Source organism: Micromesistius poutassou (assembly GCF_964030765.1).
Source record: "Micromesistius poutassou genome assembly, chromosome: 23".
In the NCBI taxonomy this organism is placed as follows: Eukaryota; Metazoa; Chordata; class Actinopteri; order Gadiformes; family Gadidae; genus Micromesistius; species Micromesistius poutassou.
Window position 1 is genome coordinate 8,223,566 of NC_140293.1, and position 19,058 is coordinate 8,242,623.

Sequence of the window (19,058 nt, forward strand, 5' to 3'; positions counted from 1 at the left end):
CGTGACGTATGGATCATGGAAATCCTGATCAAAATGGCGAAACGGGCCGCATATTTTACCGATCTCGAACAGAAATTCAAAGTGGACGATGATGATATTGCTATTCAAGGTACTAATTATTCTTTTCCCCCCCTCAGCAACTAAGGAATAAAAATGATGGAAGAAAACAGTGTTTGGTGTGGTTTTTTTTTATTTTAATTTTAATGATTTCTGCAAATGTGGTCTCGCATCCTTTGTCAGCCCTTACAAACATTTGCGGAATGTGTCCCTCCTCGAGGAACGGGTCAAAGGGGGGAGGCATCTCTTTGGGCAGAGTGGCTATATTGTGGAGGACGGCGCATGCAACAATTACATCGCATGCCCGTTCCGGACAAACGTAGGCATTGGAATCTGGACTTCAATATCCCGAATGTATTTTCAATCTTAACGCGGGTTCTGCTGTGTGCCCGGTTAAATGTTGTCTGTGGTCCATGAGCGGGGTTAGGGTACGGGGTGATGAGCGTCGGGAGGCATGGATACCCTCGATCTCCTAGGAGATCCCCATCGAATTGCCCTGCGATCAAATACAAACTTTGAGCTATCTTGCACAAGCACAATAATTATATGAGGTCTATGATATGTTCATAATGCAACGCACCCTGTTGAAATGTATAGCTCACATTGGATGTGTGCCATCAATGCACCCAATTACATTAGGAAATCCTGAAATATAAGACCCAGATGAAAAGTCAACAAGGATAATTTCGGAGCCATTTGGGAACACTTAATAATGCTGACCTGCAAGTTGGTGAAACTCCATTTTAATGCGTCTCGTGGGTTTATGTTCCTGGAAAAACGAAAAGTTACGCAACAACCGCTTCAGCGCAAGACGGACGCACTGAGCGGCAGACGGTAGCTTTGCCTATGTGCTCAGCATCTCCTACACTGTACAAAAAGCTACCCGTCGCAAAAAAACGGAAAGCTATGCAAATTGTTTGTAGTGAACTGAGGGCAGATCCACGATTGGTAACATTAATGTAGGGTTGGAGAAGGCTATTTAAATATATCAAAGAATCACGTGAAAAACTATATCTCTCCAGCAAAAAGTCATCCGGAAAGGACAATATGTCGAGCCGTGGTCTAATTAATCTCTCTCTGTGAATTGCACGAATTATTTGCGCTCCGATATCAACAGGCGAACACGTAAAAGCTGCGATAAACGCGGGTTTAAATAGCCTACTCTGAGCAAAACCGGGTTATCTTCCAAACTTAACCTGCGCAAAACCTGCTCCGACTAGGTTTGATTGCGAGCATATGTTTCTATTGCAACTTACATACCGTGTTCATTTCGGAACGGAAAACCTAGGGTTGCCGCTAACCCTGGGTTAACTTAGCTGGGTAAGTGATAAAACCGGCTTTGTGGAACACCCCACCGGGCGTGCGGGCGTGTCGCCATTTCGAACCTATACGGATATCCACTACACATTTGAGGGGTTAAATTTGAGGTAGAAAATAGAACATACCTCTTCATTAAAAGAAAGCCAAACTAAAAAAGTATAGTTAAGTTAACAAAATATGGACAAATCGGTTCTCCTGACAACTTGCCCCAGAGTGCTTATGGAAAAGGTCTCCATCATTCAGTTCCACCTCAACACACCGTCATCCTCACACTGTTATTAATCCATCTGACCTGTGTGTGTGTGTGTGTGTGTGGGTCACTGAGTCTCCTCAGTGCGGTGGTCTGACCTCTTGAGCTTTTGATATGGCTTCACCACCAGTCATGGAGCATGCCTGACCCCTCTCTCCCCCATCCCCTCCATGTGACTCTTATCTGGGTGGACACACTTGCTCATGTCCCTCTTCCCAGCCCAGCACCAGGGCTTATGGACGCACATACAGGGGCTATCCTGGATGGAAGAAGCCCTTTTGTGTATTTTGTATAGCAAATACACACTGGGACAGAAACACCTGTATACTCTGATGTCTTTCATCATACTTTATTAACACACAGACAGAAAAACAGAAAGGCAGCTGCTAGCTAGCAAGAAAAATGAGAGACAGACAGGCACAAAGTAAGCCGTTGTATAAGTTACATAAGGTCAATCAACGAGAACATGAAATAAATGAAAGGCTTGCACAATTGGACGTCTGCAAACACACACACGCGCAGGAACGCACACACACACACACACACACACACACACACACACACACACACAGCTATGCTAACATCAGAAAATACAGAAATAAGACACAGACAAAGAGACAGAAATAAAGGCATGGACACATAACAGTGAGACAAAGGGAAACAGACAGTGAGTGAGATGGAAGAGAGACAGAGCAGAAAGAAAGGCAGAGATACAGACACAGACAGAAAGAGTTAATGAGATAGTCACCATAGATATAGAATATTGACTATAACAAAGCCCACATTCACATCAACACAGCAATAAACCACAACAAGAGCAGAGAGAAATGAGAGGGACAGAGGAAGGGAAAGGGGGAGGCAGAGACAAACAGATGAAAATAGTCTTACGAGCGCAGATTTTCTTGCACACCAGTCTCCTCAGCATGGCTCTCTATTAATCTCTCTCTCTCTCTAATCCACAGTCTTCCTCACGACTGCAACTCAAGCCCCTGGTCTACCACCTCCACTACACTGTGTGGGGGTTGCCCATGTGTGTGTGTGCCTGTATGTGTGTGTTTTCAATGTTTGCTAATGCCAAACTAATTGTGCCCTATGCCCTTTCCATCTGATCTCTGCCATAAACCACTACTACATCCCTCCTCTCCAATGGAGCGTGGTTTTGTGTGAGAAGGGCCAGAGGGGTGACGACAGCCGTAGAGGGAGGGATAGGTCGCTGACATCACTTCCTATGTTTGGTGACATCATTTCCCACACCTCTGCCACCTCTGGAGATTAGCATCAGCACTCGCATCAAAACCAACCACAGCTCTCTAACTAGCACACTAGATAACATTAGTCCTCACATTGTCTTTCTGATTCTATGGGGTGCTAACACAGGCTTCATTCGTTTGTTTCAGAATGTACACAAAAACAAAGCCATGGCTCAGTTCTAGGTAGTTAAAAATAAATGTAGTTAATAAATAATGTATATTGATTCTGTAAACTATTTTAATAATTAGACTGTAAACTAGTACTAGTGCTGTATTATACAACAAAATGAGTAGAAATGCTGTTTTAAATACTGTTTTTATCACAAAACATGACTGCAAAAGATCAGTGAAGACCTACATACAGCCACCAACCACAGAACAGGAAGACACAAGAAAAGATTTATGGAAAGAAGGAAGAATGGAAGGTTTTCTTCCATCCTTTCTACCTTCCTTCCTAAGAAACAAACAACGAACAAACAGAACGAGAGAAAAAGCTAGCGAACATGAAAGAAATCAGCAGGTTTAAAAGAAAAGGGACAGGATGGCTGAGCTTGTTTGACGCCCAAAGCTTCTGGGTTTTAAACCTGAATAGTGTAGCCAACCCTTAACAACAACCCTAAACTAACCCTAACCCTAAACAACAACACATAAGCCTGCTCATGAATGACAGGTATCATCAGTACACCTGACTCAGTATAAGTCATGTTGGAAGTATGCATCTGCTAAAGACTAAATAACCACAAAGTGAAGTAGGTGGTTTAACAGCAGGCAGCTCAGAGGGGGCGGTCAGGCGTATTGTCAAGTATTGATCACATTATTGATGACAGCACCATGCCACAGCTGACTCAAATGTCGCTCTGATGGATCTGTGTGTCGAGGAAGCAATTAAAACGCAATGGAACATAACAAAAGACGTCCCTGTGGACAAATTATTTAAATACACATGCAGAACAACACATACATACAGAGTATGTGTGTGCATGGTGTGTGAGTCCAATTGTGTGTGTGTGTGTGTGTGTGTGTGTGTGTGTGTGTGTGTGTGTGTGTGTGTGTGTCAGCGTTAACTAATCCTTCAGATCTGATACCATTTGAGCCCCACCCAACAGATTTGATCATTGTAAAGTAAGTATAGAAAGACCATGACTAGGCTGAGAGAGAGAGAAGGGATGATATTTGGAACCCTTGCTTAATCTGGGAGCAGAAATCTCCTCTCAGAACATAACCATTAGAGGATTAAAGGGCTGTGTGAGTTAACAACTTTCAGATGTGATGGAGTACTTTCTTTAACGGCAGAGGAGAGCTAAAAGGTTGAAAGGGCAATTACGTAATAACTGACTTGTTTAGGCCATTTGTAACTATGAATCAGAATTGCTCCTCTCTAATGCAAAATGATACGGGAGCCAAGGGATAAGATGCGAGGTGACCCGTCTGTCCACTGGGGGGCAGCAAACACCATTCAACACATTGCTCTAGAAAATGATCACATCCTAGCTGAAGATACCCTGTAAATCCAGAGTTCTCACAAGAGCACAATTTGAATTTGCTCAGCATATCACTCTGGGAACGAGCAATATACACACTCCCCGATGCCCCTCTCCCAGCACATTAACCAATCACATCGGTGTATCTGATATAGGCAGGCCAAAAGCGTTGCTGTTTTACCGATCAGATACGGCAAGAGTCTTATCTATTGGTTAGCTCCGCTGGTCTGGATACGTCACCCCTTGTATTCTTCTGATTGGTCGTAGTGTTATCCAATTGCTTGCAGTGATATTTTCAAATGCATGCTTGGTGCCGCCCCTCAAGTTGGGCCATTTTCATTACTCGTTGCCAGACCCTACAGCTTTAGATGTGGGTCTGGATTTCCAGGCTAAGCTGAAGCTGCATCCTTCCCAAACTTTGAGATTATATAATAGTGATTCTTTTTATATCCTTGTTTATTCCTCAAATACATAAAAGAGAAAAAAGCAGAAGAATGAGGATTTAGTTTGGAAGAGATGCTCAACTATCAAATTGGACCAGACATCATAGCGCTGTTCCTAAATGCAGAGGTAACGACTCACTCTTTCCCTCCTGCTCACTCTTTTCCTAAAATACATTTATCTGGCTCTTTTGGTTTCTCAGTCTGGCTCTGCCTCTGTCATTCCCCAATCTTTGGTGCTTTATCTGATTTGTCTTACTGCGGTTCTGTTTCTCGTTGTCACTCCCTTTCTTTACACTCTTTTTCTGACATCTTACCTTCTGAACTTCCTTCCATTTCTCCAATGTATTCTCACTCTTTTCTCTCCAACAATGAGAGAGCGAGACCTCTGTATGCTATATTGTGCCTGGATACAATACAGTCAATATCCACAGAGAAGATTTAATACTATCTCTGTCTCCCAATGTCGGGATATAGTTTGATTGGCTCACTCCATATAACTACCTTGTTTATTTTCTATTGTACTAACTATACATTCACTTCTAAACATCTTTGACAATGTAAATGTTTATTTTCCATGCCAATAAAGCTATTTTGAATTGAAAGAAAGCGTGAAATAAATAAAGAGCCATTCCTCTCTCTGTTGCTCTATCCTCCCCCAGGTCTCTGTATTTGTCCCACCAGTTAGGGGCTTAGCTCGCGGTCAGAAGCCTTACATAATAGACGGATGAGTGGTGATTAGCGTTGGCATTATGTCACATCAATATGGAAGTATATCTGACTCATCAGATTTTGAAAATAAAAAGCCTTTGAATTTTAAGCACTGAATATTTATGCATTAAAATAACGTATCTGATTTTTTTGCCACTGAATTAAAGCCATTGAACTCTTAGCACTGAATATTTATGCATTGAAATAACGTATCTGAATTTTTTGCCTCTGAATTTAACAACAAATCATTTTCCTTTTCCTTGGGTCCCCAGATGTTAACACTTCATACATTGAATTTTGCAGCTGAATTTGGCATGTTGAATTTGGGGACGTTGAAAATAAGTAGAATTTTATACCTACCGTTAATGAAAGAAAATAAACAAAACCTTTGATAGCGGTATCTGATATACCATGTCTTCTTCACTTTCCTAAGTATTTTCTGGCGAATACACATCAGTCATTCAGCTGTCTCTCTTTCTCTGGTTTAAATAGGGGACCTGGATGGTCCAGGGGTCAGCATCTAGTTATTTTCTTAATCGGCTATTTTCTTAACCTGGTTGTGCCAGGGAGTGTGTCGGTAAAACCCAAATTTCCCTGAAACCTTGCGCTCCCATCCGTGTGAACCCAGAGATGATCTGTAACCACCGGATAATAGGGTACGGAATGTTCACTTCTGTGGAATATTTCCATGACAACTGGGAGTGGAAGGAGCGGATTCCCTCTCCAGAAAACCCGGGTGTGTGTTGTCTCTAACCCATAAAGAGAGCCGTTTGTTTGAGGTACCCATAAAGAAGGTACTAAGCATCCCAAATCTGATTATATCATAACAATGTGGCTCTGAGGAAAATAAGTGTTTGACTTTTATCATATGCTTTATTCTATATTTTGATGTTAAAGCTGCAGTTTTTTCATCACCTTCTTAAAGTAACATTTCACCTAATAAATCAGCTGGATGTCTCAAACTGTTACTGATACTGTTACTGATCACACATAAAAATGATTATTATTACATTATTATATATGTCATAATGTCACAATCAGCGAACAGCAATCAGCTATTGACTAGCTCAAGCCAATGCTAAAGTGTTTTGACAACATTTCTTTCCCTACACTAATTTAGTCTTTGATTGCGGTGGAAGCAATCTATTTGTAGTTTGTAAACCAGGGCACCTTATTGGTCGGCTGCTAAATGTGGACGGAAATAACAAGGAGGCTGGATGAAGACGGGGAGGACAAAGACCACAGGGTCAAAGAGGAAGAGTTGGGGGGCCGCATAGAACAACTACAAAGCATGTTGTGTGGGGCGAGAGAGAGTAAGAGAGAGTCAGGGAGACAGAGAGAGAGAGTGAGAGTTGACATAGACAGAGAGAGCGAGAGAATGAGTTCTGAGGAGAGTGCATGTACACATGCACTAAAAGTGAGTGAAGAGAGGTAGTGAGTGTACTAGGCGATGATTGATTTTGTGTGTGTGTGTGTGTGTGTCTGTGTGTGTGTAACACACACATCTTAATGGTTTGACGAGGCATGAGACTATTTAATCATCCCTGGGCTTCAGCAGGATATCCAGAAAACCGGCAACGTGCAAAGGGTTTATATAACAGCAAGCACCGGAGAACTGAGGGCCAGATAGCTTAGTCACACACATACACACACACACACACACACAAACAAGCATCCATATAAACAAAGACCTCAGGGATCAAAGCAAATATAAACACTAACTGTGTTAAAGACACACTTGAACAGCAGGCTGGCAAAGCTCAAAATCATCATCATAATAGTTGTGTATTTGGTGTATTTAGAATCTTTAAACATGGTCCTGCTCCTCTTGTGGTGTGGATCCAGTCTCTAGGTGCAAAGCTAGACTGCATTATGCATGTGCCTGCCTGCTGTAGAAAGGACCCACGCATATCCAAAAGGGCTGATTTGTCCTCATAGTCCCAACACTGCAATTCCGGCTTTGCTTCAACATAACCCCAGTGGAACTGAACTCTCTGTTGGGGGTGGGAGAGACAGAAGCAGGTCTTCTTGGGATCTATCGGCGGGAGATGTTTCTATTATGAGAGAGCACAGATTATGAGTTTGTTCAGGAAACCCAAATGAACTACAGCGAGGTGAAAAGTAGAACATGCTTTGTATCATCAATTGACCCCTTGGCAATGCATGGTACAGAGTGATCTTAATGCTAGATGGGATAACCTGGATAACCTAGATTTGGATAACCTGGATCGACAAATACGAAACTCGCAATCAGAGTTAAAGTAAATAAACAAGAAAAATGGAGGCAGGGGAATCTGAGCTTGTGTTGAGTTCATAAATAGTTGACATTCTCAGAGGACAGAGAAGTAAGTCAAAGAGCGGGAGATAAAGGATGTGTTTGTTGGTGGTTGCAGGGGATGGACAGTGGTGAACTGTTCCCATACAATAGATTATTTGTTTATTTGTCCTGCACATGCAGATGGTCGGCAGAACATTAAGTGCAATAAAAAAGTTAAGTGAATAAGCAAAGGAACATACCATTGCTGTCAAACTGTCAATCTCTGATCACCTGAACCTAAGGTAAGCAGGTTATTTTAACTTAACCTTAACTTGGAAGCTACATTCAATAAAAAGCAAATAACCAGATTGTATGTGTTGAATTCATATCAACCAGATTATGCAGAGGCAGAATTCAAGACATATTGTTTAGCTCTTTGTGAAAACGAAACCTCTCTCTCTCTCTCTCTCTCTCTCTCTCTCTCTCTCTCTCTCTCTCTCTCTCTCTCTCTCTCTCTCTCTCTCTCTCTCTCTCTCTCTCTCTCTCTCTCTCTCTCTCTCTCTCTCTCTCTCTCTCTCTCTCTCTCTCTCTCTCTCTCTCTCCCCTTGTTTTGCAGACATTGATATAGACATGATATTGTTATTTTTACTCATCACAAGAAGTGACAGTGGGGGGGGGGAGAGGCGAGACAAGGCCAAAAAACACAAAGCAACCATGTACAGCATGAAGACGGTCATTGCTATACCTAGAGGCTACAATTACCACCACAACAACAAATGATGACAACCCCAACACAGAATGCTGCAGGATCTCTGATCTCCGCTGACTGGGGGAGGGGGAGACTGGAGAGAGGGGGAGCAGGTGGTGGTCTCCCATGGCTTCGGGTGTCAAGAGCCAGCACAGTGCGGTCACTGTGTGACTGTTGTAGCATGCCCGCCTCTCAGCTACACCAACACCCACCCACCATCTAGTTATCTTACCCAACAGCCATGACTCGTGATTTCAATAAAAAATACAAAAACAGAGGAAGGAAGTTTTCAATGAAGGTAGAAGGTAGCAAGACTGTCAACGCACACCAGCAATCAGTACGAAAGATCTGCAGGAGAACGCACATACATACGTATGCATACTAATATTGCTCTACATCTGTGTGTGTGTGTGTGCGTGTGCGTGTGCGTGCGTGCGTGTGGCGTACCTTCTCCTTCTGTCATGGTGCAAAGCCTTCCTTCTACGCGTAGAGGAGCTACTGAGAGACTAGCGTTGCTACGCAATTGACTGTTCTGCTCTCTCTCTCTCTTCATTCTCACTCTCTGACTCTTTGTCGCTCACTATCTCTTACTCTCTATGCTCTGGCACTCTCTCTTCGGCTGTTATTCTCTTCGCATTTCTCTCGCCTTGCTCCTAAGTCTATATACCTGTGTGTCCTATATACAAATCTCTGCATATGACTATACAATACCGATCTAGAGCCCGGTCGGTTTTGATTCATCCCCTCGCTCTTTTTTACTCATGTGTTTGCTATCTCTCTCTCCCCCTCCCTCCCTCCCTCTCTCGCCTTTTCTCTCTGTTTGTGTTTCTATTCCCCTCTCCTCCTCCGTCATCCCCTCCTCATCCCCCTCCTGCCCTGCGACAGCTTAATAGGACCCCCTCCACTCCCTCTCTCTTGCTGTCATAACTGATATGTGCCCCGTGGAATGAGTGTAGGTCCTAGTCTTCAACTAGGAACTCAGACAGGGTCCTCTGTGAGGAAATCAGGTGTCTGCTAGGACTTTGGCATGCTGAATGCATTCAATAGATGACAGTTATATTCAATTATTTAGATGGTTCACTGTTAGACTTTGATGTTCATTTACAGCAAAATTCTAACAGTAATCTACTGTATATAGGTTTTTTAAAAACAGTGCATTGTGGGAGTCTCAATTATTGTTCAAGCATTTCATCCGTCAATGTGTACATTTACACATTGACGTAAATTGCTCACTCACCCGTGCACCTGTAGCATAACGCTATGGTTAGTATGTTCATCTCATACATTTACTAACAAGATGGACAACAAACCACATGTGGACTCTCTAGACCTTCTAGAGAGGAGTTATGTTGTTTTAAGCCATGGGCCTTAAAGAGCCAGCCACTGCTACAGATGGAATTTGAACACTATGTGATTAAAAAAAATGTGTTTCAGGAAAGAGGAGGGAGTGTTATCCCCATGGTTACGTAGCGTTATACTACAGGTGTCCGGGAAGCCTTTGCCTCGGACGCAGGTATTAAAGACATCGCTGTTCAGACGGAGCTTCACCATCCACACACACCGTAGCGTTATACTATATGTGTCCGGGAAGCCTTACCCTCGGACTGGAATTAAATAAATCGCTATCCATCCAAGTGTTCGAAAAGGCTAACTTTCTCGCGGACACCACAGTCAACCGCTGCCCATACTCTACGTGTCCACACACACCACCCAGACAGAGCTCCACACGTCCACACACACCACCCAGACAGAGCTCCACACGTCCACACACACCACCCAGAGCTCCACACGTACACACACACCACCCAGACAGAGCACCACACGGCCACACACACACCACCCAGACAGAGCACCACACACACTGCCCAGACAGAGCTCCACGCGTCCACACACACCACCCAGAGCTCCACACGTACACACACACCACCCAGACAGAGCTCCACACACACCACCCAGACAGAGCTCCACACACACCGCCCAGACAGAGCTCCACACACACCGCCCAGACAGAGCTCCACACGTCCACACACACACGCATTCAAAGTAAATGGCAGCATAGCAAAACCTTTTATAGTAAGGAAAGCATCAGCAGTCTACTGTACAAGTGTATACTAAGAGGAACCGGGGGATTTGTGGCTTGTTATTGTACATGTTGGTAGGCTGTATTCATGGACGTAACTATGGAGCCTGTGGTATCCATTGTGATGCAAAAAAACAGCATGCGCACACACACACACAACCGCGCACACACACTCAACCACTCACACTAGACTAGGTTAACGCTGTAGCAGAAAGCTTAATAGAGTTCCATGTTAAAACACTCACCTGAACCAGGGGTCGCCACCATGTTCCCAGATCTTTGGACTTCATCAAATTTACTGAAGATTACATTCAACCTGCAGAGAGAGAGACAGAGAGAGAGAGAGAGAGAGAGAAAACTGCTTCATCATGGCAGAAAAGAACCAGACAGGGAGCAGGGGAGCGAGAGATGGGCGCAGTGGTGGAGTGACATTGTTCATAACTGTTACCATCAAGGTCTGGATGGATGGAGGAAAGGGTGTAGCAGAAGACCTCAGGGCTATAGGTATAGTTCAACTGAAGGACTAGGAGCTCGTGGTTATGTAACAAAACTGAATCTGGCCATAGAAAAACGTATTTTTGGCAGTTTGCAAGTGTGTATGTGTGTGTGTATATGTGTGTTTGTGCATGTATCACATTCAATTATGGACTTTTTTACATGGATGGAAGAATGGATCAAATTTAGTTTCTAATCGTAGCTAGCAACAATATTTCCTAAAAAAGAATGTGTGGACACAAAGAACAAAAGTATGTGAATAAAGTAAACAAATTGATAGAAAATGTATTTAATTGAATTGTATATTAATATAATTGTATAAATATAAATAAATATAATGTATTTATATTTTTTATTATATAACGCCCTAGATGTGCTCATGTCTCATCCCATGTTAACGTCTGCTAAAAGCTTTGATCTATCCTCAGCCTAGTCCCCCAGCAGCCAGCAGAGAGCCATCCGTCATCTCCTCTGATAGAGAAAGACAACTTTAGCACAGGCCCAATTATGCCTTGGAGTATTTCACTTTTTCAAATCAAAAGGATTTTTGATTTTCCTCTGTCTAATCCTCGTCTAGACTCACAAATCATTCAGACTATAAGCAAACTGGGCTCCAAAGAACATGTCATTGAATTGTGGATGCATTGATTGAGTCACAGTACGGATCACAGTGACACTTGATACTCCACATATGATACATATGTGGCCTCCTCGGTTCCACCCACTCTTCCCAAACTCCACAAGTTACATTCCATATAGTCTTTTTTCAAGTGTGTCGCAACACACATGTATGATTTAATTTACTTCTACTTTCATCCAAAGATATTTGGATGATATTTGGATAAGATACAGTGGATTAGGTCATTGAGGAGCAGGTAGGGTTCAGGGCATCTTGCTCAAGGATGCCTAAAGGTCAGCTAGTGCCTTTGCCACACTACCTTACCCTTCTATCTTTCTTTAGATACTTTGTACTCTATTGCCATTGGATGTATATGCAATGATCTATGATGTACGGACATCAACCTGTGGGCTATTCCATCATCCAAGCTAAAGGCAAAGCCGGGCTAATTTCGCTAAGCCTCGCTACTCTGAGTTAGAGTTCTGTTCCATTAACGTGAATTAAGGGACTCTCCGCTAAGTAACCATGGGAATTTATCCGACCAAACTAACCTGGTCCATGGCAGGCTAACTGCCAGGCTTACTTTAGCGGCGTCCATCTGTCGGAAACAAGGGTACCATCAGAAGGTTCCGCCCAGCCTAGTCCTCACGATTTTGTCAAGAGGAAGACCACAATTGGTCAAATTGACAGTGATACAGTATATGAAGTACAAACAGCCTATATTTTCACTAGGTGTATAACATTAAATTATTGCAAATAAAATAATTAAATGAATTGCATGTTATCGTGGATATTTTCTCAACAGATTTTTATACAAATCTATGTATTCTACCACAATCTAGAACAATCGTGAGTTGGGTGAGTGGTCTAGCGCTGGCACTGTGGTGCGGGCGGCCCGAGTTTGCGTCCTGAGTCTGTCATAGAATTATGACAGGCCTAACAATTGACTTTTTATATAATAAATATGTCTTAGAATTTCCCCAGAACCCAAATATAACTTGCAAAAACCTATGGTCAAATGAATGTTAATATTAATGTTACTGATAGTGAAGTCTTTGTCACAATGACAAAGACACTGCTGCATGGGAAATTGTCAGCTAAATAAATTCCATTCAGGTGAGTTTATTAATAAGTTAATTGAATGTATGAATTTATTGGTAGGATGGGGCTTCCAAGAGGACTAGGTCCCTGTTAGAGAAAACAAACACGAGAATGGCATGCCCTTTTATAGACGAAGAGCCAATTGATGTGGGTGCTCAGGTGTTAAGGCAGGCAGCTGAGACCACTTCTGTTAAGATAAATACAATTGTTAGTCAATTTAGAAAAAAGATTTCTGGCTGCATTTACTAGGCCTATCTTTTCAAAGAAATGGAAAATACATGGCATGAAAAGTTCTTTCATTTCTCCAGTAATCCTTCCTAAATTACTCATTGCGTGGGGATTGAACCCCGGACGACCGGGTACAAGTTTGACACATTACCTCGACACTATCTCCCTGATTACAAAAAGATGGTCAATATTCCATTGAGGATGGAAAAGTGTGGGGGGGTGTTTTTTTTTTAACAATAATAGGTACCGCACACTGTCTTATGCCTGAATTAATAACTTAATTTTTACTTAAATTTTTTTTTAATGTAGTAATTAAAAAGCCATACCAGTATTCGTAACCTCTTCTTTAAGTTTTACCTTAACACCTCGCGTGTTTCCCGAAACCTTCTTTGCTACGAATCTCTTTCGTACGTCGTTTGTTGGTAGGGTTGGTCTGAAGCGCTCGTATAACCTTCTTAGCTCTACCGTAGTGATGTTTCAGCTCCTGCAGTCTCTGCCACTATAGTAACCTTTAGAAATCCCCGTCGCGCATGTTCATTCCAAGGTTGCGTCCGTAGCCAATTGAGGCCAAATGAAACGGCATGTTTGAATTAAGGATATTGTCTTGACTGGCTGTTTTTTATTTTGGGCTGTGGGTACAGCAGACGAGGTCAGCTCGACTCCCTTCCAATAATTTAAAAAACTCAACTCAAAAAATTTCTTTATTTATTTTACAATTCAAAAATTAACAAAACAGTCTTCTAAATAAAGGAAATGATACTGGGAAATGAATAAACCATTATAAGCAACGAGTGAACTTAATAAGCGATCAAAATACTTTTTTCAACCACCGCCTCTTTCCTAGCCCTTTACTTTTAGTTTTCACCTGACATATGCAACAGATGTAATTAAGGCAACCTGGTCTCACAGGAATCCGTGAAATGAGTCAGTCTACGTCCCGTATAGTAGCCTATATTTAAATTTAACGTCTATACTGGTAAGAGACTGCACGGGGATGGATAATGAGTAGGGCTGACCGATAAATCGTATTTTCATCGTCATCGCGATATGAACATGCGCGGTTAACACATCGCAAAAGATGCCTGAAACGCGATGAATAAGAAAAATCTTTTTATTTACATGCGCCATGCATTCACACTCAGCATGCAAACATTTGACCTATCAGATGGAGCCCTGGATACATGCGCCATGCATTCACACCATTTGGCCAATCAGATGAAGTCCCAACTAGCCGTCGGCGGGAGTGTACCTATGTTCCCTGGGTCCTATGTTCCCCGGTCGCGACTGTGTTTTTCGGATTGGACAGCAGCCTGTCAGGCAAACTCACACGCTGACTCCTAACCCTAAACCTAACCCTAACCATAACCATAACTGTAACCCTCACCCAGTGTGTGAAATACCCTTCAATATTCGGGGGGGTCCCCATCTCCCGATTGTTGCGCAATATCGATCTAAATTTTCTCATGCAGTAGGCCTATAGCCATGGGCGTCAGTTTGGTTTGAAATGTGCTGGGGACAGAGACGCATTCGAAAGTGCATTTTCAGAAGTGCTGGGTACAATGAGGATGCAATTTGAGACCCAACGCCACATACACTACTGGCGCGCAGGTGACAGTCTTTTAAGCATGTACCTAAACAAGCTTGTGTGAGTGGGTAGTGGGGCTGCAGGCAGCACCCCCATGCTTCGAGCGGCTCTAGCTCAGTAATGACAAGCATTAGGCTACGTTTTTTCATGAATCATAAACTCAAAATATAACTTTATTTCACTTATTTTACACCTTTGAGAAAAAACATGCCAAAAATAGCATTTATTTGGCTATATCAATATTTTAGAGCTCCCCCAAAATTTCACAAACCATGTTTCCAGGGGAGCTCATGTCACCACTAGGGGAGCTATGGCTCCCCCGCTCCCCCTTAATTCGCACACTACGCTTAATACTTAATCGTTAATTAATTCATTTTTGACAGCCAGCCTCCCTGTTTTTATTAGGCAAGGCAAGGCAACTTTATTTATATAGCACTTTTCATACACAAGGCAGACTCAAAGTGCTTCACATATAAACATTGTCATACAATAAAAGAAAATAATAGATAAGTAAAAAAAGTAAAATAGATAGAAATGGTTACAAGAAATGGTATTGATGGTTAGGTGTTCCCTTTTTGAGTTATTATATGCTTCTACTCCTCATAGACCTCCACAAGCAGCTTCTGTTCGCCGCTGGAAAAGAATCCCACTCGTGCCTTTTCAGACATTTGATTCATGATTCAACAGTCGACGTTCTGGGCTGGTTATATATCTCCTCAGCACATGTAATACACAATAATGTTCACCTGGTTTGAATTAACCTTAACAAGGCGCAGATGAATTGCGTTGATGGAATGGCTTTAGCCTCAAGTGGAAGTTGGCATTAGTTCTAACTGGGCTTAATCAACTAAGCACCGCCTTCATTAGCGATTTTGATGGAACCCCTCTAGTGAAATACTGTGTTTGTATTATATCCTTCAGACACCAGAGAAAGGCATTGTGGGAGTTAGAGTTAAATGAGGATGAGAACCAAATGATTCCTCTTTGAGGCTGGATACAAATCTTTGAATACTTTGTAATTGGTGGCCTGTGGCAACGTTGCAGTTGAAGTCCTCAGAACAACATAAGAACATTCAGGGCCCTATTTTAACGGTCTGAAATGAAATGCGAAACACAAGTAGCTTTGTGGGCGGATCTCTGGCGCTATTGCTATTATACCGGCAGATAAATGACCCTTGCGCCCGACGCAAATCTGAAATGGGTTGGTTTGAAACCCGTAGGTGTGTTTTGGGTGTAACGTGCAATAAACCCATGAGGGTTCTGTCTCCCATCCCCTTTAAGAGCCAGCACATTTGAACTTGACAAGTTGATATTTTGATGCGTTTGCAGTCTCCGCTGAGACAGATGCATGACCACATGAATTTCAAACTTCAAATGGCTCAGTTTATGGCCAAATAGTAGGCCTAATTCACACATGGAATAGCGTTTTCTTTACTTCAGAAACACTGAGTCGTCATGTAAATTTCGGCAAAGAGAACTTAACACATATATGATATACGGTCCTGTGGCTGCAACTGTGGGTCTATTTAATGATATGCAGCAATACATTAACAAACATCGTTTGTTACCAGTATTGCATACATTTTGTTATCGACTTGTGTTCATAATATGCATGTGTCCCCCCGTTACTATACATTGCCATGGGCTGTATTATGTGTTTAGTTTGCATGTGTTTAAACAGATGGGCGCACACACACACACGCGCACCAAGCATCACCTGCATTCATTCATTCTTTTAAACACTCACTCACGGTAAAACTATGTTTTCTCATGATCAAATACTCATCAATCCTAAAAGTTATGGGCTTGTACACGATGTCTGTGTCAAGAAACATCTGAGTTTGCTACTCAGAGTTTGCTAATCACTTCCTACTTTTCTGATGATCATTAAAAACAATCAAGAGATGAATTACCTTGTCTAATATTTTATATCAGATAAAGTTGGTTTGCTGCGCAGAGAACCCGCAGGCAGAAAGGAGTTTTCTGTAGTGCTCTGCAGCAGGCGAACAGAACGTTGCAACAGGCGAACAAATTGAATTAAAAAAAATAATAATAATAATAATAAGAAGAAGAAGAATTTTGATTATTAACTTATCTGCATCGAGACGAATTTCATGTTGGTTTTTAAGACTATTTTGCAAGTTACTGAACAGTACAAGTTACTGTTTGACTGTCTACTACTTTTTCGGGTGCTTTCTTTTGAGGTGGTTAAAAAGGTTTGTCGTGTTGCCATCCGACGTGCAAACCTTATCTTTGCAATTTTTGCAAATAACTGTTGTTTGCGCCGTGTCGGTTTTGGAAAATACAAACCAGTTCCATATTACAGACGTCAAATAATTACCAAATGATATTACCAACTCCTCTGTGTTGTCATCCATGCTGCTACGTTGCCAAATAAAAAGGGGGAGGGGATTAAATCCAAGGCACTACCTACTGTTTGCTATTATTGGTTTATTGGTGTGTCTCTCTAGGGAAGGCATGTAACGGACTAGCAAATTGTGTGATTTAAGATTTGGCTGAGAAAACAACCTTGGATGCGTGTATGAGCCATAGAACTGCAACTGATGGAATGTGCACTAGGGCTGTCACTTTGAGAAAAATCAAGTTTGAACGGATATCGAATATCAAGCAATGTATTCGAATATATTGGAATATCCACGATATTCAGGACTTAGGCCATATCCTCTTTGTTTGAAACTGATTATCAACTTAATCAATATCAAGTGCCACTATGCATATCACAAAATGAGGCTATGCAATGAAAAACAAAAACGGACCTGCACAGTGCAAACAATGACGTGATAACTTGAACAGGAGACAGCAGCAGGAGTAAAGCTTATAGCCTATCTGCAAGAAATAATAATTTCTTAATGTTTTTTGCTAGAAACACCAATCTATCAACTTGATCTGGATCAAGTGCGGCTCTCTTTTTATTCACGATGTTACCTGCGGCGGAGAACACGCGTTGGGAGTGCACAGACGTGCCTTGCACACACAGGGATTTGCGCGTCTATGTTGAGAGACACGGGTATTTGTTGCAGCCTGTGTCTCTCCACCAATACAGCGTGTTTCTGTCAGCAGGGATGCCTTGGGGTCGCAATTTACCACTCAGACTGGCTGCTCTGTGCGTTATCCATTTTCGAATCAGGATATATTATTCGCTTGATAGCGCACCCGCGAATGGATGAGATGGCAAAATAAAAAGTAAAAAACAAACGGTCTAATCATAGACTTTAAAAAATGCGCTACACAACATGGCACTTTATATATCGATTATATATATTCGAATATCGAATAAAAAGTGACAGCCCTAATGTGCACTGTAGCAGGATACTAACGATCTCTCTGTAAAGGCAGATCGCGGAGACATTTGAGACATTTTAATCGTTCATCTAATATCGTCATATCGCACACCCCTAATTTGTGCCGGGACACGCCTCCCCAGGCACAAGTGTAGTGGTGCGAGTTTGCTGTGGGGGGAAATCAGCTTTGTGCCAGGTGAAAACTAGCATCGATACATGCGTCGGTGTAGAAAGTCAATTGGGCTGGGTGCAAGATATGGCCCTCAGACTCCCTGATGTTATGCCGTGTTTCCACCGAGTGGTGCAGTACGGTGCGGTACGGTGCGGTACGGTACGGTGCGGTTAGGTGCGGCTCAGAGCGGTAAAGCTCGGTTACGGCTCGCATTTCCACCGCCGACAGTACCCTTATGGTAGGGCGGGGTTTAAGCAGAATGGCTATAGCCGCGGCAGCTACGTAAGCATTGTGACATCATAGCAGCGCGACACAGTGTAGCCTGCCAAAAAATGTCATGAAAAATAAGAACAAGACACATTCAACAAAGAGAGACAAGAGGGACACCAGCAGGTTTTCCCAACTGCCACCCATTGCCTGTGTGTGTGTGTGGGTGTGCTTGTGTGTGTTTGATAGGGTTTAGGTGAAGTACCGTGATTGTGGCAGACCCTTCTTAGTGAGGTCCATCCTGACTCTCTCTCCCACGTGTCTGTAGATCTCCACCAGACTGTTGATTGCTCCATCACGAACCTGCTCACCACAGACGCATTCACGCACACACACACACACACACACACACACACACACACACACACACACACACACACACACACACACACACACACACACACACACACACACACACACACACACAATTACTGTCTGCTCTCGCTCCTTCTCCCTCCCCAATTCTCTTTCTTTGTCTCTCTTTCACTCCATCTCTCTTTAAAAGGTCAAATGATCCTTAGATTTATTCAGCGGGGATGGAGTTTTTTCTGGCAGCTACTTATAGTTAAACAAAATTGGAACGAATGGAAAGGAACCAGTCTTGTATTCAAAGTCTGAAGCAAAAGTCTTGTCCAAACCAGGTGACGGTATTTGAGCATGTTTGCTTTATGTTATTAAGCCAGTCAACCTCAATG

The 19,058-nt window shown here is 42.5% G+C and overlaps 1 protein-coding gene across 1 annotated transcript in view; it reads right to left on the bottom strand.

Annotated features, from left to right (window-relative positions):
• Window positions 1-19,058, bottom strand: part of clasp1a (cytoplasmic linker associated protein 1a) — a 102,379-nt gene that overhangs the window by 58,398 nt on the left and 24,923 nt on the right. The window contains exons 7-8 of the mRNA XM_084487599.1: window positions 18,569-18,666; window positions 10,840-10,910 (exon numbers count right to left, since the gene is read on the bottom strand). Of these exons, the coding sequence (XP_084343725.1) occupies window positions 10,840-10,910; window positions 18,569-18,666 (169 nt within the window). The remainder of the gene's footprint in view (window positions 1-10,839; window positions 10,911-18,568; window positions 18,667-19,058) is intronic.